Source organism: Oryzias latipes, chromosome 4 (assembly GCF_002234675.1).
Source record: "Oryzias latipes chromosome 4, ASM223467v1".
Lineage (NCBI taxonomy): Eukaryota > Metazoa > Chordata > Actinopteri > Beloniformes > Adrianichthyidae > Oryzias > Oryzias latipes.
The window spans coordinates 23,816,430-23,840,134 of record NC_019862.2 but is presented as its reverse complement, the minus strand read 5'-3'; the positions used below and the strand labels follow the sequence as shown (position 1 = coordinate 23,840,134).

The 23,705-nt window shown below is 38.3% G+C and overlaps 2 protein-coding genes across 4 annotated transcripts; one reads left to right on the top strand and one right to left on the bottom strand.

The window, feature by feature from the left end:
- Window positions 1-2,824: 2,824 nt before the first annotated feature.
- Window positions 2,825-18,031, bottom strand: LOC105358497. Its single transcript, XM_023954439.1, has 5 exons — window positions 17,558-18,031; window positions 11,450-11,711; window positions 10,506-10,529; window positions 4,223-4,317; window positions 2,825-4,049 (listed from the first exon to the last, which is right to left on the bottom strand). Exons 2-5 carry the CDS (start codon window positions 11,709-11,711, stop codon window positions 3,957-3,959), a joined length of 474 nt encoding a protein of 157 aa, XP_023810207.1. The 5' UTR covers window positions 17,558-18,031; the 3' UTR covers window positions 2,825-3,956.
- Window positions 18,032-19,411: 1,380 nt separating this feature from the next.
- On the top strand, window positions 19,412-22,876 carry LOC101166864. 3 transcript variants are annotated; one of them, XM_004068144.3, is made up of 5 exons: window positions 19,412-19,478; window positions 21,032-21,278; window positions 21,406-21,423; window positions 22,282-22,396; window positions 22,718-22,876. In XM_004068144.3, the coding sequence occupies exons 2-5, from the start codon at window positions 21,032-21,034 to the stop codon at window positions 22,785-22,787; spliced, it is 450 nt and encodes a 149-aa protein (XP_004068192.1). In that variant the 5' UTR covers window positions 19,412-19,478; the 3' UTR covers window positions 22,788-22,876. The 3 variants fall into 3 exon arrangements, with proteins under 3 accessions (XP_004068192.1, XP_020558237.1, XP_020558236.1); XM_020702578.1 differs by having other exon boundaries at window positions 22,279-22,396; XM_020702577.1 differs by having other exon boundaries at window positions 22,264-22,396.
- The last annotated feature ends 829 nt before the right edge of the window (window positions 22,877-23,705 follow it).

Here is a 23,705-nt window from a genome sequence, read left to right as displayed (position 1 = left end):
GCCACTAAAAACCTCCTAGCCCCCCCCCCCCAAAAAAAAAAAAAAAAACACAATTTGAGGACTTCCTTTTGTGTGCCCTATTTTTATTTGCTCATTTTACACACAAAAACATGCATGAATTTTGTAGACTCGTATTACAGGGGGGGGTCAAACTCAGTTGCAGAGGGAGCCTAATTTCAAAACAGACTTTAGGTTGCAGCCGAACAAGATAAATATTTATTGAACACACTAAAGCTAAACTTTTAAACCTTTAAAACTTTAACTTAATTTTAACTTTTTAAACATAAATGTAAATAAAAACAGACAGGAATATTAATCCTCACATTAATGGATTACTCAACCACCTCAACCTATTCTCAAAATCTTTACATTACATGAATCATAAGAATGTCCAGAAATTGTGTAATTTATTTGATCTATTTAAACTTTTGTAATAGACCCTTACTTTTAGTGATTATTTTTTAAGTTATATTTGTTTACATATTTGGGTTTTCTTTGTCTACCTTTATCTCAGAATTGATATTGTTGTCATTGACAGACATGCGGTGGTTGTTTGTTGAATATTTGCTTCAATAAAAAAAAAAAAAAGATTTTTTTTTGGGTGCATTCCCTGCGGGCGCCACAAGGGGTGCTCGCGGGCGCACTGGCGCCCGCGGGCACAGGGTTGGTGACCCCTGCTATAGACCATGTACATGTAGTACATGAAGTATGCTAACTGAATACTTCTTCAGACTAAATTACAAAATTTTACATTTGATAGATAATATACAAAAGTAAACTTCCACTTTTAAGTATACGTGTAGTACTTCTTGCTAAGGTTTGTGGGTAATGAAGTTTATGCACAGAGCACGTTTGGTTGATCTGCTCCAAACTTCACAGTTTGAAAGTTGAATGAAAGCAACAAACGTCATTCATGACATTAACCCCTTCATGCCTGAGTTTACCACTATTTAAATAAAAGTGTTTTTTTTCTGTTCAAGGTCAATTAACCGTATATGGCGTGAAAGGGTTCAGGGCGAATCGAGAGCAAATATGAAACAACAAAGTCAGACGGCTGTTTCATCTCAGAGAGAGGAGATCCTGACAGCTGTTCACCAGGGTCAGCTTAAAATACCAACTGACTAATGAAACTTGATCAAATCTATCATTACAGACCTCATTTCTTGTGTTTTTAGGCATAAATTGCTTTTAGTTGGATTTTAATGTAAGAATTAATTATTTCATACATTAATGTTGTTTGGTTTAAAGTACTATTAATTTTTAAATGACCTCATGACCCGGCTTTTGTATAAAACTATTAACATTAGGATGTAGCTAAATCTGGAACTCATGAAACAGCCAAGAGTAGGAAGTATTTTGACAGTGAAGGTTACCGTTTCACAGCAGTGAGTCACTCTTTAGTGAATGAATCAAACCTCACTCGTCTCACTGAAGTTTATTTTTTGGCTTTCATTCAAAGTGAAAGCAAACATGACAAAGTGTCTAAAAGCTATCACTAAAATCCTGCAGTAACACAGATTGTTTAAGGAAAAGCATATCAGGTTACATCAGAAACTGCCTGGATTTCCTCCTCTTTAAGTAATCAGGTTAGACTTTCAGAAGCTTTTTTTTATCTTTCTTTCCTGAAACTACAGAACATTCTCAAGGTTAGAGACATTCTTTTGGTCCATCTTCATCCAAAACGGAGCTTTTAATGCTTGATAAAGGTAAGGCCCTCAGATGATCCCATACTGCTGAGTCTGACACACTGGGAGCCGTTCCAACAGGAACAGAAGCAGCAAACAGGTTAAATAATGAGCCTTTCTCATCTGTGCTGCAGCTTCCCTCAAAACCACAGCGGATGAACCAGCTCCACTTCACGACCATTTTTTGTGCCACGCAAGAAAAAAACACTCTTCCAGAATCAGAACCACTGAGGCTGCAGGTCCAGAAACTCTTCCAGTGATTTGAAAACTGTATTCTATCGTCATGCGGAGATCTGCAAAGCTGCCGACTCACATAAACCTGCAGATCAGAGTGAGAATATTCCCACGGTTCATGAATGACCCAAAGAAAAAACTCAGCGGCGTATCTATGTCGTTTATACAATATAAGGAGTACGAGCTGGCATTGAAGATCTAAGCAGGCCCAGTTTCACAACTTTACCAGTCAGGAACCACCACAGCAGCCACACTCCTCTGACTTAAAGACAAAAAATGATTTTAATGTTAAAAACTAATATTGTTGAAGCCATTTTGATCCCCATCATGGATCTCTGCAAACACAAACCATGTCAAGCAGCAGAGCTAGTATGACTGTGACCCTGAACCAGGTTTGAGGCTCTCTGCAGCGCTGGGATTTTGTTATCATGGAGTTCAGTGGATGCAGAAAAAACAAACACACAACAGTTTCTGTTGAACAAAGGGTGTGGCATTGCTGCTGTCAGAGTAAAGTGTTCATCTTAGACGCTGTGTTCATTGCTAGTCTGCAAACAGCTACGGATATTTTCTAGGCAGCTTCTGCAGGCTGTGATGTTTCCTCAAGAAGCCAAACTAGATTTGTCTGGAGGGGAATCCCAGAGGAAATCCCCTCAAGAGTCCGTCAGTCAGAGTAAAGCATGAAAGAAGATTGTTTTCATTACATAATATAACACAAACATGAATTGATTTTAGTTATGTGAAGAATTAGTATGGAATCTTACAGTCTGCTCCTGTCAAATGTTGCTAAGAAGGACTAGTAATCCTACAGCTAATTATTGTAACAGATTACATTTGTAACTTCTCCCTCCCATCACTCACCAGAGATCTAAATCAATTTGATCTCATGTCAGTGAAAAATCTCAGTCTTCCAATGAAATATTCACATTTATTTTTTGTTTTTTAATAGTTTTGGTCTCACAGAACACATTTCATGAACAAACAGAACAAGAAAAACTTCAACTTAATTCTCTTTATTTGTAAATCCTCCGTTCTTTACTGAGGTCGTTTCAGGTGATTCCTAACAAACATCCAACCCAGTTTGATTCATTACAGACGTTTTATTCCAGTTTGGATTGTTCCAACAAGGCAGAATTGTCTTCATGATATTACAACAACAGAATTCTGGTTTTAGCTTTTCACATTTATAAATACATATCAAGGTCACATTCAAAGTTCAGTGTCCCCTAGAGGGAAAAAACCTACAGTTACCCATTAGGTTAGCATTAAAGTCCCAGTCTGATCATCTTCTCATCTTTTTTAAAAGCATTCCCCGTGGTCTTGTTTTTTAGCCAAAATTAAAAACCTGTGTCCTTTGTAGGATTTTTATACTGTTGGAGTGGAGCAACGCCATCCCCACTTCCCGTTTTCCGTTTACGCTCTGTCCCGCTAGCTTACAGCCCCTCACAACCCCAAATATTGGAGTTATCTAACTCAGACGGAGAAAATAATGGAGCTATTTGTCTACAGGTGGATGCATCAGAATGGAGCAGAGCAGGAAGCTCCTGGCCCGTCCATTGTAGCTACTACTTAACAAAGAAGCTCTTTTTCCAGTGATATTTATTTGTCTGCTTCCAATTCACAACAATTTGAATAAAGAAATACTCAAAAATGCTTTTTTCTTTAGATGTGTCCTCCATTATAAAAAAAAAAATGGCCCAAGAGCATAAAAGCACCAAAAATACTATTTTCAGAATGGGTCTAGAATGGCATTTTTAGCTTTGGTTGCAAAAAAAAAGGATCAAATCAGGATCAGCTCAAAGTGAATGAAAGAAAGAAAGACATGAATTTTTTTTTTTACCTAAAACAAACCAAATGTAAAAGAACATTTGTAACAGCTGCTGTTTTGTATTTTTAACTTTTGTTTTTTCTACTTTTAGTCCTCAATTAACAGTTTTAATTCAGACTTTTTAAGTTTCTTCTGTTGACTCTAATTCTACGTGGGGGAGGGGCCTTTGAGCTCATTAAGTACTGGGACATGGTTGCCATGGGCGACAGAGGTTATGGTGACGTCATTCCCTCTTCAATACTGCTACTATTGCTGGCTCCGCCTCTCTTCATTAGTTTCTGGAAACAAGGTTTGCTGCTGCGACGCTGAAACAGAAACACATACATGACGTTTTCACCTGCAGCACCTATGAACAAACAACTGCAGCAGGAAGTTGTTGGGTTAAAGTGGACAAACATAACGGGGCATCGGTCAACATGGGAGCAGTAGTAGATTATCTTCTTTAAACAGTAAAAGATAAGACTTTAAAAGATCAAACCTTTTTAGATCTCCAGAACTGAAACAAAACTGCCGCTATGAGGAAGAAGAGGCAGATGATTGAGATGAAGATACCGATCCTCCATTTGGGATCATCTGTAAGACAAACAAGCAGAGTTAACAACAAAATCTATCATTCAGTCCCCATTTTGATGCAAAGCAGGAATTATCAAATGCTGCAGTTCCTCTACAGACCACTAGAGGCAGGTGGAAGAAAAAAATCATTTTTTTCTATCATCTCCCATCATAAAAAAATGTTGAAAATGAATTACAAGGCTTACAATCTTGAAACAATAAACATATAAAAATATCCAACTTCCGACAGAAATATATATATATATATATATATATATATATATATATATATATATATATATATATATATATATATATATATATAATATAACATCAATAAAGGACATCACAAATGACATTTATATTAAATAATTAAAAATATTACTAAAATTATTATGAAAAATTATTATCAAAAATGAGATTCTTATTAAATAAAGAAATAAATATTAAATATTAAATAAATACAGCTGCAAAGGTGTAAAAAACACGCCGTCTGCAAAACATGTAAACTAAAAAAAACATTACAATTTTTTTTTTTTTTTCAAAATACAGAAATAACTAATGAAGTTCACACCAAAAACAAAAACAAACAACTGTTCAGGAATAAAAAACAATTTAAAATTGAAAAACAACAACTACAACAAAAGAAAATAAATAAGTGAGTGAATGAAAAAAACACCCTGGGACCGTGGAGTGTCCCTGTAACACAGTGTTGTACAGTCTGATGGCTGCGGGGAGGAATGACCTGCGGTAGCGCTCCTTCTTACACTGAGGGTGCAACAGTCTGGTGCTGAAGGAGCTGGTCAGCTGAAGGAGCTGGTCAGAGCTGGTCTGGCAACAATAAGCTCCAACAAGTACAACGAGGCTATGCTGCACAGCAGACAATGTTTACAAAAATGACTAAATCCAGTGATGCGGTGACAGAAGCCAGCAGCATTGTTGCTTTGGAAAAGACCACAGGAGAGGAGTTTGTAAAAGAATCTATGCTGAAAGTAGCTGGCACTGTTTGCACAGAGCAAAAGAAAAAGTTTGAGGAAATAAGTGACACTATACGAGTAGAAGATCTGAGCAGCAAGTGAGAAAAAGATCTGGAGGGCCTGGGGAGGGAAGTTGAATTTTAAATAACAAAATTAAGCCTCGGATGCACTTAAAAATACTTTGGTCACTTTTTCCGACACATCAAAAGGAGGAGAAAAAACCTGCTGCTGTGAGGTCGTGCAGATGGAAACCACCTACATGATAGCTGCACATTTCCACCCATGAATGGTTTCTGACAGAAAAACCTGCTGCAGTTCTCACAGACAAACCAACTCCTTCAGCCACCAACATCTACATGGATCAACAATCATGTATTACCCACTTCAAACCAAACAATACAGTCCACATCAAGTTTAACCCCCCCCCCCCACACACACACACACACACACACTCTGTGAATGACTCAGCAAAGTCTGCATGGAGATGTGCCTTTGCCGTCACCTTTCCTGAACTACATCCATGTGTCCATGGCTGCAAAGAGAATGGGAAATTGGCGTTTTTCCCAAGGCGTCTTGATAAACGTCAGGACAAAAACATGAAGGCTTTCGGTGTGAGTGTGGACGGCTGCATGACACCACTTCAGCAGAAAGCAGATCACAGACTGTGGTGACGTGCTGCGAGGAAACAGCTTACAGGAATGTGTGGTAATGTAGCGGATAACTGTACAGCTGCTCCCTGTTATGTCGAAACATTGAACCACATCAGCGGCTGCAGCTCTTCATCTCTGCTACACCACAACTGTAACTATGAGTAATATAAACTCTCACTGTGATCTGACACTGAGGGAGAGTTCAGTCAGTGTTTATCCACATGGACACCAACATAACACACTTTGGCTTAACGTAGCATCAACAGACAGTATCTAAACCTGTTTATACTCACTTAGTGAGGAACGTGGGCCTGTTTAGATGAACACAAAGCTGATATACAGCAGGAATGGAAGACAGACACAAAGGAATCTCTGTCTTTGTTTTTATCAAAGTCCAGATTGAAAAGTTCTGCTCACACAGCTATTGTTGTGGGAAATGTTGAAATCGTGTAAATGACCAGAATGAGTAAATCATTGGTAGCAGTCAAAGGCTATCCAAAGAAAATCTTCCACATTTAGCACCAAACAATGATTTTGTTTAACTTCTTTGGCTCCCTGTTGCTACGGTAACGTTGTGTCATTTCCTAGAACTGATGCTGAGCTGTATGGCTGCTTCATCCAGTCAAAGGATCCTGTGAAGACTGAATAGAAAATGACCGTTTCTCCTCCAGCGTTTTCAGATGTGTGTCTCACACAGAGCTGCAGCCAAACATCTCAACACGTCACCAAAGAATCCATTCATAAATCAGGGATATAAGCCGGTTTTCACTTCCACCTTGCATCTGTCGTACGTGACGGTGAGTGGAAGTCACTTTAGGCCCTCCACTAATGCAGGAAGGGCAAATGGGCATAAGAGGGGGAAAGGGGGGGTAAGCAAGAAGAGGAGCAGTAGATATGATGCAATAAGGCAGCAGTGGCCGCAATGTGAGAATAATAGGAATAGACCTTTTTCACACTTCCGCATTTTTTGACCGGAAATACGTCAATGACGTGTAAAACAACTTCCTGTTAGCATAGCGGCACATATGAAGAATGGCAGAGTCGAAGAGTTGCAGTTTCTGTTGTGTTCCAGGCTGTTCATCTTCCAACCAAAAACAGCCTGGCCTCTCATATCATTATTTTCCTGTGGATCCAAACCTGAAACCCAAATGGATATAGGCGATCTGAAGAGAGGAAGGGCATAGTTTTAATGTAAACACAGGTAGCACCCTCTGCTGCCGGCACTTACTAACTTCGCTCCGGATGTGTGGTGCGGCTGCGTCGTTCGTCGCCTGAAGAGTGGTGTCGTCCCGAGTATTTTCCCTTGGAAAAACTTTACTGCTCCTTTGAGAAGGGAGTCAGTATATGACAGAACCTCAAACGTCAGTCTATGCAGCTATGCTGTGAAGATAGCGACACGGTGGCTAAGCTAAGGCAGTAAAGATGGATCAGGACTACGTGACACACCCACCTGCAGGTAAGGTTGTTCATAATGTGTTTGGTTAACGTTAGTCAACTATGTGTACCGTTATTGGATAAATGCATTTCTACCTGAAAAAATTAATGTATATAATAAAAGCTGGTCACGCTCTCACCTATTTTAATTACATGTATTTAATTAATTTTGGGTATTTTGTCATTAACCAAAATAAATGAAATGTATTTGTAATTAAATACTTAACATACTTTTCAAAACATGATTACTGTGTTGTGTTGAAAGGTAGAATAAATATATCAAGACTGATTTTTAATTTCTTTATCTTCACAGGTGCTCTGGATGAGGCTTTGGATTACATCCATGACTTAGAAGCCAAGTTCCTTTGCTGCAGCCAGGAGACGATGTCATGGCGGACAAAAGTTCCTCATTGAAGACCTCCTTACTGACAATGGATCTGAGATCATGATTCCACCTTTTAAGCTTTCAGCTCCATCAGCAAGGAGGAAATAGAACAAACCCAAGCCATTACCCGCCTCAGAATTATAGTGGAAAGAGTGATCAGTAGGATAAAGTCCTTTCACATCAGGGACTCTCTGTGCCGCTCACACTGATGGGCGGTGTGAATCAGATCTGGCTTAAATGCCGTGTTTTGGCAAATTGTCAAGGACTTTTTTGTGTTGAAGAGTGAATTAATGTTTGGTATGTAAATAATGTATAATGTGCAAATAGTATGGAAAAATTTAGTGTTTCCACATATTCTTAAAATCTAGTTAAATATAATTGTTATATTCGTAATATTTTCCTGTTGAAATGTGACTTTGACTTCACAAAAATAATTAGATGAACAAATAAAACAATTTTGGTCAAAATTGTGCCTCATTTAATATTTTTAGGTATGCGTAACAACAACTGATTAATAACACAAATAACATCAAAGATTTAGAATAAAAAAGAACATTACAGATCATCAACAGTAAGACAGAAGGCTGAACTGATTTTTAAAGACAAGATAAGTGTAATTTAAGGTATGCATTCATGCATTTGCTATAATATCTATCCAAGTTCTCTTTCATTCCATCTCAGAAACCCCATCCAACACAGCCATGAGAGGTTGGGGCTGCACCTGGCATAATCTGCTTCCAGATGCCATCAGATATGGATCTGGCAGTGGTCCTACACAAGAGAAACACAACACACAAAAGTTAGACATAAGTGCATAACTACATTTAAATTTAATGTAATTTTTTTACATTTAAACTTAACTTGCTCTCACAAAGCAACAAAAAGTTAAATTATTCACCTGTATATGCCTTGTACAGTGTGGACCTCAGACCGTCTTAGCCAACTGTTTTGGGCTTTTGCACCACCAGCTCACTAACCGGTTCAGGATGGATTCCCTTATAAATAAAAGGCAAAAAGAAATTACAGTCTGTAATAACTACTGGGGGTGTTTTTATAATAATCTACAGTTGTTATGGATACACATCCGTTCTTAAATCATAATGATAATTTGATCACAAACCCACCTGTGTTCTTGGTCTGTGCCATCTTTGCAAGCCACTCGTGCAGGCCAGGGGGGGGGGGTGGATCAGCCTGCTGACCCAGCTGTGAATAATGTGCGGTCTGGAAATTAAATAGGTTAAAATTAAGACATACTTATGTTGCTACATCAATGTAACATGAAACTATAACTGTCAGTAGGGTGACCAGATTTGAGTTTGTAAAAAAGAGGAGTGAAGTGAGTTTGTGAGATATTTCATCGAGAGTAATTGGTGTTCAGAGCTGCATACATGAAGCAAATATGATTACATTTCATCTATGTTCAATGTTATTTTATCATATAAGTATCGAAAAATAGGACATGTCCAGGAAAAGAGGACGTGTGGTCACCCTACTTTCAGAAAAATAATACTAATAGTAAGTGAAGAAAGTGCCGCAACTGTCTGCAGCAAGAAGAATGAAGACGCAAACGGGCACCTTAACATTTCTTATTTACAGCTTCACCAAATTTTTGGGTGTTATGTTAATCTCATGCCTTTTCACTTAAACACACACACAACATATTAACTGCGATGTGTTATACCTTATATTACAAATAACACCAGGATTTACAGTTGACGTAAACAAACACACAGAGTTACCGGTGATGCGGCTATGGCTAAGCTAGCTGAAGCTTACCTTGGTAATGGTGGATAAACTCTTCATGGACGAATTTATATCCCTTGTCCAATTTGTTTCCTTTAGTGGACGAATGCATCTTCACACCCTTCATCGCATCGGCGCTGATGAACTTCGGAACACAACTCAGGCTCTTCGAAAACACTCTAGGCTCTGCCATTCTCCGCCAGCGAAGCACAAACCGGAACTAGGTTTACACGTTGCTGACGTGTTTCCGGTTTTTGCGAAAAAGGTCTATTGGATCACTTCCCATGGTGCACCTGACGATCTCCAGCAGCGGTGACTGTGGTCTGTAAACCACCAGTTTATAGACGCATCAACGACCAACAAGAAACAGACCAGGACCTCAACGAATAAATATTGTGGTTTTTGACCAAATTATTGACTTTTTTTTTTCTAATTAGTGAAATTTATTTTGAAACTTACAGTTTCTAATCAGCCACATCCATCTGAATGATGCATGTCTGGTTTAGAATATTCATTTGAAAGGAAGTTTTTTTAATCAATTTCTCCATCACTTTTCTTCATATACTCAGATTTTTTTTTTAATTTTTTTTACTGATTACTGACATTCCTCCTTCCAACCATCACCTCATGGTGACCGATGATCCAAAATGATCATTTCTGAGATGACCTGATGTCTTTTTAAGTGTGGAGAAATTGAAATGCAGCAAAAAGCTGCTTTCACCAAAGAAAAAACAAAAAGAGGAAGTAAAACCTTTTTCCTGATAATATTTGCAAAGCTGCTGGTATTTTTCACAAACCAAATTAACAACCAGTTACATTTTTCTCAACAGAAAAATAAAAAGACATGTTTGAACTTTGACTTTAATGCCTCTGAAGCCACTTCTGGGGCAAATAATTAAGGAAATTTTCTGTCTACAAATGAGGATGTAAAAACACTTTATGTTTGTTTTTGTTTTTTAGTGAGGCTCTGATATTTCACTATTACAGTCTCCAAAATCCACAAAAGAGGAGGACACTTACCTACAGGAGGGATTTGTGGACAACCTGAAAGACAGAACAGAAGCAGATGAAAACAAACGCAGAACCACAGTGCAGCAGAACCAAGACTGATCCAGAAAAAGCTGCTTCCTGTTTGCAGATCAGCAGAACTTTCTTCTGTGTTCATAAACAGTCAGAATACACACAGCGTAGAGTAAAATGTTACCGTCTAGGAGGATGGATGAGTCAGTGATAAAAATGGAAAAAAGGAGAACAGTTTTCAAGACAGAAAGTGAAGTTTCTTTTTAAAGAATGATATTTCTAATGCTTTTAATAATATGAAAGGCATTGATTTAACTGAACAAATATCAGCTCTGAGGTTAGAATGTTGTTTTTATTTGATCCAGGCAGCAGCAAAAGCAGAAACTAACACAAAACACCTAAAGCTACACAATCCTTTCTATTCCCTTCAGCTGTTTACAGAACTGATTCTCTGGAATCTGGTTAAGCTTACTTAAAGCTTCAGTACCTGCAGCTAACGCCCTAATCACTCTCTTGTTTGCTTAAACATGAGAACATTCGACACTCCTTATAAGTGTTCCCAGTGTCACTTCCTCTCCAGTCCAAACATCTCAAACATTTAGCTGGCAGAGGGGATGTTTCATGGAGACCTTATGACATTTCAACATGTTGTTATTTTTGGAAATCCATTTGAGTCCCTACCCTAAAAAACCTGAAGAATGTTTTTTTGATTTCTCCAACCAAACATGTCACGACCTGGAAATGTGCGGGAAACTTGCCTCAGGCCAGGTTCAAAGCAGGAACTACAACACAACTACAACACACTTTCCATCACTTTTGACAAAGAAACATTTTTGTGACTAACATGAGTTTCTAACCCTGTAGACAGGAAAACGTCTCTGCTCTTTCTGAAACTGCTGACAAACAGATGGACTGATCTTCAGGGAAGAATTACAGGTTCTTACCGTCCTCACTGATGGGGACGTTGACTCCCACCCCCTCCATCACCATCCTCACCCCTGCAGACAGGTTGCGGCACACAGCATGGACTAGCTGGTCCACGCAGACCGTGCACTGGGTGGTGGCATAGGAAACAGAGGAGTAGGCAGGAAGAGGAGCACTGAGATCATCTCTGAACCAGAAGTCTCCTGTGTCCACGTCTCCATTATACAGCCTGGTGGCGTTTCTAGCTGCAGAGTCAGCAGAGGTGAAACAGGAAATATCCATCTGTGGACAGAGCAGCCGTGAGCACAAAAGGATCCTCAGGTGTGGCTGAACACTCACACTTCTACTGTATGAATGAAGCTTTATACTAGGGAGAACAATATGACAACGTTCATGAAAATTCAACAGAATCAGACTGTCAAGACTCCACAGAAACGCACTATTTAAAGAGTTAATTGTTGTTAATGTTTTACTTTATTTGCTGTTTACTGTTTCTTCTATGTTCCCCCGTTTTCTTTTTTCTCATCTGATTCTTGAGTCACTTTAGTGACTGTTTATCAGCTCAGAGGCCTGAAATCCTTGAATCAATGTGAAGATCAGAACCGGATTTCAAAAACTGTAAAACTATCAAATGAATGAACTCAGTAGGGATGGGATTATAAAAGTTTGCTTCTTCCCCCTCATTTTCAAGCAATAAATCAAGCTCTACTTATACTTTAGTTAATGATCACTGTATTTAATTAAGCAAACGTGATTTAAGTGACTTTTTGTTTTGTTTTGTTTTCTGTCTTTTTAATCTATGCATTTCATCTTACTGTAGTGAGTTTGATAAATATGTGTAAATTCTTTTTTGCTTTGACTACAATGCTTGAAATAAATCAATAAATCAAATCAAATCAAGATCACTGTCATGATTTCTAGGTGCACACAGCTGTCAAACACAAAGTGTGTAATTATCACCTCATACCACCCACATTCTGACAAAGTGACAGTTTTTTGGCTGTACTTGTAATTACTGTCTGGTTTGTTCTCCTAATCTACCCTTTAAAGTTTCTTTCAAGCAGTTTAGCCTCTGGTCTTTCTGCTATCATAAAACAACTAAATCTCTCGGGCAGAGAAAGGGTGACTCATCAAATTTCTCAACTTCCTGTCCAGAGAATGAGTCTAGATTAACTGCTGTAAATGCTGCAGAGCTGAATGTTAGAAGGACCTTCTTCTTGGATTTGACAGTAGCCAGTAGTTTTACTTGAAACATGAAGCCTTTAACTCCAACAAGAAAGTTAACTTAGGTCCTGTTCATTTAATATTGCGTGTGAAAAGAAAAAAGGAGAAACATTTCCTCAATATATCCCACTATAGAGGCCAAACAACCAAATATACCAGCGTCCATCATGCAGAGCAGAAAGCAGTACTTCAATTTAACTGATAAATGATAGTACTCTTTGGAGTTTATTATGGATTTTGTGGAGTTTTATTCCTTTCAATATGGTTTTGCAGTTCTACCATGATGTTAATATTCCATTCAAATTTGTGCACCTGTAAAAATAAAAACATTTTTTTAAATATATTTGCACTATCAAGTTCTCGTAAGCAAGAAAATGTTTCCTGTAAATTCATTTGAATCTGGAATAGTGTTTTTTTTGCTTATAAAAGATACACATTTATGTTCATTTGTTTTGGTAATGATGAAACATTTTCTCATAACTACTGATATAACTCTACAAAAGTGGAGCTTTTATTATTTAAAATTGATTTGATTTGATTTTTGATTTGATTTTTGATTTATTTCAAGCATTGTAGTCAAAGCAATAACGAATTTACACATATTTATCAAACTCATTACAGAAATGATTAAATGTGTAGATTAATTAAAAAGACAGAAAATAAAACAAAACTAAAAAGTCACTTAAATCATATTTGCTTAATTAAATACAGTGATCATTAACTAAAGTATAAGTAGAGCTTGATTTATTGCTTGAAAAGGAGTGGGAAGAAGCAAAGTTAGATAATCCCACCCCTACAATCAAATCATTTTTTTTACTTTAAAAACTAATAGAAAGAACTTTTGCCTCAAAAACATTAAAATGACTTTAAAGGAAAATTGATTTATTGATCTGATAATAGATATTGACTTTTTAAGTAAAGATCAATTTGACATTGATTGTTTTTTAAACCCAGCTTTAACACTGTTAACACAGGGGATCCATTATTTTTTTTTCATAAATTAAAACAGGTTTAATTTCAAGTGCCTTAGAGGTTTTAAAACAAAAACAAAAAAAGAGGAACTTTTACAAAAAGTCGAACCACAATGTTATCAGTCTTGACGGGGTTTTGTTCACACTATCTGCTGAAGTGAATTCACTTCTGAAACAGGTTTTTCTTAAATTCTCTCAAACAAAAAAAATGATTTTATTGAACTGCAGCATTTTTCATTTTGCATAGATTGATTCAAACTAAATTGTCAGCCATGTTCACCACCTGAACTAGTCTGGACTTGTTCTGTTCACCACAGCAAACTGTTTCCAGTGTTTGTGTGTTCTACTGATTTTGACGTTGATAACTTCTGTTGTATCTTCTAAACAAAAGGACATTTCTTTAATTCACCTTCAGTTTATAGTTTTATCTATTAGCGTCTCTGAAGTTAGCTTTAGAATTACATTAACACTTTGTGTGCTTATTCAAAGACACATTTCATGCTGATGTTGTGAGGCTTTTTCATTCCTACATGTTGCATTGCCTTAAAAATAGCATCAACTCAAAATAATTTCTTCATTTTTATTGTGTGGTGATAGATTCAAGGGTGGACTGAGTCAGGCACATGCCAGAAAAAGAAGAGTCAAAGAAGATTTAGGTAAAATTTTAAGTTGAAAACTTAAAACTTCAATCAGTTAACAAATGTTGATTTAATCATGTCATATTTGGTTTTCCAGAGATCTGATTGTGAAGTGGAAGACTGTCCACGACCAGAAGAGGTTGTCCAATAGAGCAAAGAAAGCATTTTTGTTTTTTTTTTTATTAAAAACATCTCTGTTGAGTTCATATTTTTGTAACATTGCTGTTATGAATGTTCTAGCTCAGTGTTTTTCAACCAGTGTGCCGCGGCAACCACTGTTCTGTGTGAGATGGACAGCCCAAAAAAACTGTGGTGGAGCTCTTCAAAATAAATGAACCGGATCTCCCAGCCCCTTCTGCGTCTTTCATAGGATGGCGAGAACAACTTCTGATGGTAGCTCCTCCCACACGCGGCAGGAGCGGCAGGTTTCTAAACACACTTTTGGACAAATGTTAAGGAGCAACTTTTATATTATGTATTTATCAAACATGCTGTGATTATATATTTGTTCAGAAATTACAGTTTTCTCTTGCGCAAATATAAAAAATGAAACAATAAATTACAGTTTAGAAAGAATTTTCACTTTATTGTTTTTGTGAGGTTTACATGAAACTGCCATTTAATAAACTGGAAGGAAAAACTTCAATCTGGGCAAACTTTCAACAAATTTAGCTGAAAACTATTATTGAAAACTATCATAACTTTTAGGAAAAACAGCTTCAAACTTGTTGTTCCTCAATTACAAAAAATGCACACGCGATCATGGAGAGACTAGATCAATACAGACTACAGAGTTTACCTTTTTTTTTTAACTTTTGGTTGCTGGTGTGCTGCAGGATTTTCCTCAAAGAAGAATTGCACCTTGACCTTAAATAAACTGGTTTAGCCTGTAAGTCCCCAAACTCAAGGTGAGAGAACTTGACCCCGCCTCCCATCAAAATGGAAGAATGACAAAAAGGTTAGGAAAGGGAAACATTGATCCAGAATGCAGGGTATTTAACCTAGGAAGTTGATCAGAGAGAACAACCAGTGGTGTCTACTAGGCTAGCCTCCTGGAAATCTCCAAAACTGGATTAGAAGGAAAAAACTCAAAAACCTAAAGAGACTTCTCGTATGAGTCATTTAAGACGGAGCTTTAAGGCGACGGTGAGAAAAAAAAAAGTCCACTCACTTGGCGAGATTGAAGTCGGAATAAAGTTTTGAGGGTAAAAAAGTCGAAATGTCATTCAATTGAGTTAATCAAAACAGATTGGCCAGTGTGCGTGAAAACAGAGGTTCATGTAAAATAAGGAGCTCAGAGACGTTTGAGGACCGCAAATCAGCGGCGAGTGTTTTACGCATCAAAACCGCAAAACCGAGCATCAACATGCATAAACTGATAACCAAAACCCATATTTTGCAACCAAAAGATAAAACCCAAAATGTAATTTTGGGTTTTATCTCCCACCCCTCCCCTTTCGTTCTCACTCACGCACCCGCGTGTGACAGTAGACGGGAGCAGCTGCAGGGACGGGTTTCAAAGGTTAAAAGGTTTGAGGCTGTTACAAACTGTGATGGAACAGACAAAAGGAACCGAATAGTGGACCAGATATTTTTCCAAGCACTGAGCCGCTGTCACCACCGCCCCCTGGTTAGATTTGCGCACCGGACAATTGCCCGTTTTACCTGTGCCTAAAGGCCCGTACACACCAGGACGAATATTCGCCAGGCGTTATTCGCCAGCGTTTTTCGCCACGTTTTTTGTGTTCACACCCAGGCGATTTTCGCTGACGATGAACCGAGCGAACATGCAATTTCATTCCCTGACATTAGATGGCGCTTAATGTAAACAGAAATACTCCTGTACACAAGGTGGCGCTGCGCAACTTTACGCTTCTTAAAGTCACTTTTCACTCAGAAGAAAAGAGCAAGTATTTACGCGATTGTCAGAATCATACAAAGAAAACATGAAAATTTCAAGCACCAGCTGCTCCAACTGGTGGTTGGTTCGGGGATATTTTAGAATGTTTGTCATTATTTCTTCGCGGCTGTGTAGATGCAACTCGGCGTCTATCTTCTTCGCTGGTATGTGTGCTCAGAAAGGCAGTTTTGTGTTTGAGCGCCCCCAAGTTGTGTTTTACTGTAACTTCAGAGGCTCCAGACATGTGTGCAAAAGCGCCATTCTCATTGGTCGAATAGATTTCGACGCGACGCGTCAAACTAAAAAAACGAACCGGAGGCGTTTTTTTAAAAAGTGACGCTTTGACGCGTGGCGTTTTTTTGCGTCGGTGTGCACACTCACATTGGTGCCCTTTGTTTAGTCACGAGGCGTTAAAAGTCGGCGAAAATCGCTGGCGAAATTCGTCCCGGTGTGAACAGGCCTTAAAACCACCACCACCGCGCGCCCCCCCCTGGCAATGCTTCGCGCCCCCCCTAGGGGGGCCCCTAGGGCGCCCCACTATTTGAGAAGCACTGCACTAGACAGTCCACTGAACCTATTTTCTTCAATGATTTGTGATCTTCACTGGTTTCCATGGATGACATGAAATCTTTCCACCTTAATCCACCTTTGTCATGGTAGGGAGAACACGTCAAAGTTAGGATGTGGTCATCCCGACTTCATAAAGCCCAATGGTCGGAATACAGATTTGCAACACTTTAAGTGTTTGTCTTTCGCAAACGTCCCGTTTTTAAACATTAAACAACAAAGATGAAAATATGCTGTTATATTAGCATTAGAAAGCTGAAAATGCCCCCCAAAAAGTGGACATTTTATTAACTTGGGTAGTTTTGTGTTAAATTGGTACAAAAAAAAAGAAACGTGTGCGTGTCACGAGATCACAAGTGGATTTTATCCAAATATTCATGTCCTTCACATCAGACGTAAATAAAAGGATAAATAACGACGGACACTAAATAGCAGCATCCAAGCTGTGCAGATATCAACAGAGCGATTAACAACGAAAAAATGCCCGGCGAACTTTAAACAAATGTGTCACTTGTGCTTTTTGTCCTGCAAACACCTGAACGCATCATGCCGGCTAAACCTTTACTATAGTCCGCAAGTTTTTTTCTCTGAGAAGAGAATTTTTATCAAGCCAACAGAAAACAAAACATTTGCTAAAAACTGCATGAAATAAACCAAAGTAAATTTTATTTTGTTGTTATTTTTTTCTAGTTGATGCTATTTGTTGCTCGCTCTTTTGCACTGTCTTTACTAGCGAGAAACTACATCTCGTCTCTCCTGTATTTCTATGCAAATACTGTGTGAAATGACTATAAAACCGACCTTGAATCTTGAAAGGGTTTTACTCACCTCAATGATGGTTTTGTCAATGGGCGTTCTGCACTTGTGGGATCCACCGTTGACGGAACCGGAGAAAAAAAGGGGGGTGAAGTGGGCGGGGCTTCACTGCGTCACTGGAGGAAGTAGGTTGCATAAGTAGGCCTGTCAATCCGAGGACAACGAAACTAAAAATAGCTCTCAGCCCCCCCCCCTAAAAAAAAACCTTAAAAACACTTCAAATTAACTCCAAACATCCAGAAAACAACCACAGTGGTTCAGGTTTGTGTCTCTCGGTTTTGAAGTCGAGGTTCGTCGTCAAAAGCTGGATCTGTAAAATTCCAAATGCACAACAACGACTCCAACATTCCTCCATAAATGCACTCCGACAAATAGCCATCTTCTTTTTCCAGAGTTGTTCCTCCTCCGGGGGTTAAACTAACCCTGCAGCAGTCTCTGCTCGACCCTGCAAACACAACACGTCCTCCTTCAGACACGACTGCAGGCACGAACAACGCAGGCGCAGTAACAGTTCCGGTATAGCCACAAACCGGTCCGTCAGCTGACAAAATAGTTCTGCTTGATTGTAAATTTCACATTAATTTACACCACAGATTGGAGAGAAGCAGCAGTCAGTTTTTTCAGTCATGCACATGTCTTTGTTTACATTGTGGTGAATTGTGCCCAAAAGGCCCCGCTCAGCATTCTGACCAAACATCTGGGCTTCCTGCCAAAAGGAAGGTGACTCATCCAACACAGCCAGTTTAAGTGGGCCTCGTGAGAATTGTTGTCTTGTGTACACATAATCCACTCACTATAAGAATGCATTGTAATTTATATTTTCTTCTTCCCTCGCAGAAACTATGAGGTAAAGGTTGAAGTTCTACAATGAATTATACAATCAAAGATGCCCAAGTGCCTTCAGATGTAGGGAAAAAAAAGTTGGTTACTTAGAAAAAGTGAGAGTGCTACAACAATTCAATGGGACACACAAATGAATAAGAAACACACCAGATTGATTTGGTGCCAAGGGGCCTTAAATGTGAGTTGGAAAATATATCACACATGAAGGTTTATTCAGGCCCAAGTCAGCACCATTCACACAAAGCTTTACCTACTTGGGAAGCATCATCATGTCAGATGGTGGAAGTAAGAAGTTTATACAGAAGAAGATTAACAAAGCAAGGGTTACTTTCATCAGCATGAACAATATTTGGAAATCATCACAGCACCAAGACCAAACCAAAACTCTACAGCAGCTGTGTTCTGTCAGTGTTATTAGATGCTGGAGAATGACAGCAGGAGTTGACAAAACTCTCCAACTTCTACCAGAAATCTGAGGGAATACATTTCTTTTTTTCAAACGATCTCAATCAGAGATTCCTTCTCCATTCAAAATTTGGTTGGATGAAAACAGAAATCGTCGCCATTATTCGTGAACCTCTGGTATTAATAACCATGTAAGAATCCTTAAGCTATAACAAATTTATATGATAAATACATTTCAATACTGTATTCAACAAAACAGCTGCAAGGTGTTCAGTCGTTCCACATATAGGAAATTTCTCTTTAAAGGAGGAATTGTGTTTTCAAATCACATCTAGGCGGATTTTATTACATTTGACAAAACATTTCTTGAATAAAAACTAAATCACAGAAATCCTTAATTTGATTGGAAAGTTATTTTTTTATTTCATGGATTTAAAAACAGTGAATTTTGTCCATTTTGTAAATATGTTTGTTTGCTATAAATCATTTAGCCTCTATTTAAATTTAGTAGGACTTTCAAGATGGAAAAAGATAACCAGTTCTCTGATTGGTCACCTATAAGGACGCACGAGGCTTGGGGGTGGAGATAGTGCGCTCACCCTCCCACTACCCCTGGCTGCAGCCTCCACTCTCTTACAGCGTTTAGTGCACGCAGAGCTCCCATCAGGACAGGCGTTTCCTCAAGGTAAGAGCCTTTCTACCAGATAACAACTGGTTCTTTGTGTTCCACTTCCAGATCACTTCTGTTATTCATGTATGAGTTTTCAAAAGTTCCTTCCCTGGTTCTCTTCAGATGTGGAAAATGTTAGATTATGAATCCCTCTCTCGATGTTGTAAAACCGGCAGAACATCAGGACAGATGGATTCTGTCGGGGGGGGGGGGAATAAAGGTTGGAGAAGACTTTACCATCAGAGACAAGAGGACTTTAACTTTACAGTGAAACGTGTTAAAAGAAGATGAAGACTGTTTCTGGAAAAGAAAGAAATGGACTGCGTGCCTCCCATATAGTCTTACCGTTTTTTCCCTGGTATGCAAAGCTCGAGTAAAGAAAAAAAAAAGGAACCAGTCAGAAGGCGCGCGTACATGCGCCGCGCTCCTTCGTGGCTGCACAGTGATGCGCTCATCACCGTGTCGAGGAGCAATACACATAAAGCTGCTGCAGTTCTAGCCAGCCAGACCACTGACTAAAAAAACACACCTCTAAAGACAAAAGGCGACAAATAGAAAAAAAGAACAACAAACAGCCACGAAGCATAGTTAGCCCCCCCTCCGTATCACCCCAACCGTTCTGCATTTGTCACAATTCAAGCTGCAAACCTGCATTTATGGTCCAAGGTCTGCACTTTTTGAATTATCTACTTTTGAGGTGATCAGCTGTTAAAATCTTTTTTTCTCGTCTTTCTGGGAACTTATCTGTTTCTTTTCTTCCAAAATCAACGAAAACTTTTCCATCCAAACAACTGTGGATATTGGATGTTTGCACAGAGCAGATAAGAAGTTTGGGAACTTGGTAAAAGTAACAGTAGAGATGGCTTTTTCTGTAATGGATTAATTACTCACCACTTCAGGTAAACAGAACTTTATGGCTGTGACTCAGGTGCTTGAGTGTGTGAATGGGTATGAAAACCACGCACCCACCAGTCTGACAGAGGAGCATGAATGCCACACCTTAGTCTGCCCTGGGGCAGCTGCAGCTATCAGTAGCTACCATCAGCGTCTGGAAAAAGGGCATGAAATCCAAGGCATTACTATTATAACAAGATGTGTACCTTGTGTACTCTGTGCGTGGTTAAAACCAACTGGAGTGGATTATCTTCACATTTTTCTTCTGCATCCTATCATTTTGTAATTTACTCCTAATTGTTCTGATGTTACATCTTGATTGTAAGTTAAATTGATTTAAAATCTGTTTATGTTTTTATTTCTATCAATTTCTAACAATTCTATGACTTTCTTCTTATTTTCATCTTTCATGGTAGCCCCAATACGCCATAGCACAGTAGACAAATGCAGACAGACTAGGAAAAAAGATTCCTAACAGACTCCAGCTCAGCTTCTGACTTAAGACAGGAAGATCAACATGACTTAGGACATGACATGTCCAAGATTCTCCAGTTTTTGATGTGTGTCCATTACGTCTATAAACCCACAAGGCTGCTGTTCAGCTCTGTGTTCTTCACACTTCTCTCAGGAAAGAGTCAGTAATGTTCGATCTTCTCTGTTCTTTGTGTTTCTAGATGAAGTTTTCCTGCTTCAAAGCCTGTGATCCAAACATCAGGAATGCAGATGTTCTGTATCTCCGTGACAACGACAATCAGAACCTGTGGAACGGAACTGCTCCTATTTGCTCCTCTGTGTCTCAACCTGCTCCTTCCAGATGCTTGGTGTGCTTTCAGGATTCCCTTTATGCCGTTTGCTCCTATTTACTAGAGGAGACTCCAGTCATGGAAGGAGATGGAAACAACATCCAGATAGCAAATAACAGTAAGAGACGACTGAGACTCTGATTTTATTGAATGATAGAATAACTGAGAAAATGAATTGTTTGATTTGAACAAAGGAAGCAAGAAGGAAAACATAAACCTGAACTTTCATGTTTCCTTTTTTGCAGCCTGTCCCACATGTAAGGGTGAGTGTCGTTTGACTTTTCTGCTATGCATGAATGTCATTAGGCTATGAATATACAGTAGTTCATTGGAAAAAACATCCAGATAGCAAATAACAGTAAGAGACGACTGAGACTGTCAGATCTGATCTTATCTGTTAGTGTTTTATAACTTCAATGAATGAATAACTGATGAAATGAATCATTTAATTTGACCAAATAGGAAACAATCGATCACAAAGAGGGAAAACAGAAAACTGTTTATGTCATTGTGTTTAAGTTACTAGTCTAATTAGAGAATTTTTCTAATAAATATATTTGGAATCCAAAATGTAAATTTATTGAGGATTCCTGCAATTTCAATCTGGAATTAAATGAATGAATGAATGAATGACCGAAGCTATATTTATTTAGCACTTTACAACACCTTCAGAGACCCAAAGTGCTTCACAATGAAAGGAAGACAGAAGAATTCATTGATGGTTGTTTCCAAGAACACATGAATCACAGAAAAACTCTAATCCATTAATTTTAGTTACGCAGCACCAACTCACAGATGAGGTCGTCTCAAAGCAAAAAACAGGAAAACATGAAACCAAAAATGATCTGAATTAAACCAATTTGCGTTCATTTTCTTTTCTTTTTTTTAGGAAATAAAGTTCTTTTTAGGACACCTGATGTGTAAAACATGCTTTATAAATAAAGTTTTGGATGATTGGTGTTTAGTCTGATCAATAAAAACCAGATCAGAAAATAGAAAAGCTTCTCTGAACCTTTTAAAAACATCAAACACACATCAGCATTCTGCAGATGATTCAGGTGATTTATAATCATTTTTTATTCTTATATGTTTTTTTTAATCAGCTGGTCTTCCTTCAGCAGATGATCCAACATGGATCATTTTACTGATCGTCTTCATCCTCCTCTTCTCCATCCTCTTCATCGGTGTGGGAATTTGGAAGCGAGATAAGATCTGCCTCATGTTCCAGGGATTCAGGTGTGTTTTTGTAAAACACAACAGGAAGACTCTGTCTGAACTGTTTACATCAAAAATAAATTCAAAGTTCTTTGCTTTGTAATTTATTAGTATTTAGATTAATCTACTATTTTTTTGTCAAATTTGATCACAATTATTTTTCCAAACTTTGATTTATTTCCATATGTTGTTGTTTTCCAAAGTCCGACACTTTAGAGTGCTTTTACTTTGAAATGCTGATGTTCTGCTGTCTTTATCATGCTATTCAGATTTTTTTTTCTTTTATTCTCCGGACTTCATGAATGTCAGCTTGAGTCTCTGAGGAAACTGCTTTGTTTACAGAGGGAAAACCGAGGAAGACGAAGATGATGCAGAGAATTCCAACTCCCCTCATGGTCCTTTTCTGTGTTAAACCAAGCAGGGCTGGTTAAGTGTGCCTGATGACATTTTACAATTAAAAAAATAAAAAATAAACAAATAAACTCCATATTTTACAATCAGCTTTAATCTTTGTGTGACTTTTATTTATTCTGGTTTTTCGGATCTTCTGTATTTTCATTAATGATCTGACGAATCAGCATTTTCTTCCTGTGAAGCGCATCTGCTGCTTTCTAAAGACCCGTAAGGAAAGCAGCCCAAGGAAAACTCTTGAAACATTTAGGTTTCTACTGCAGATTGAAATAAAAATTTGTAGGCAAAAAGCAGCAAATGCTCATATTTCTTGTAAAATCCGGAGGGGGCGCAGTCTTCCATAAAAAAATGGCTCACAACAGAAGATTTTATTTCTGGATTTCTGTTTCTGTTGCAGGTTGGATCCTAGATGTTCAAACAGGTTCTAGTTTCTGTTGGATCCTAGATGTTCAAACAGGTTCTAGTTTCTGTTGGATCCTAGATGTTCAAACAGGTTCTAGTTTCTGTTGGATCCTAGATGTTCAAACAGGTTCTAGTTTCTGTTGGATCCTAGAAATCAATGTTTCAAGGCTTTAGTGTGTTTTGATACAGGAATCTCCGGCTGGTGCCAGGCGTCGTGTAACTAATGCACCAGCGGATAGATTCAGACCCAGAAATGGTGGAAAACAGTCCAAAAGTGAGTAACAGATGTACCACTGCGTTCATTAGGTGTAAAAACTAAATGAAAAATAAATGAGGCTGAAAGCGAATGCTCACTCAGTCGAGTTGATGTTTTGGGACTCAATGTATATTCCTGTGACCCCGTGACACAGTTTTTTAGCAGCTAATAGGGAAAATTTTGTGTTCAAGACTTGCAAGATTCGTATTCTAAACAGACATGTCAAACGTAAAACTAAATGTTATATTCGTATTTTTGCAA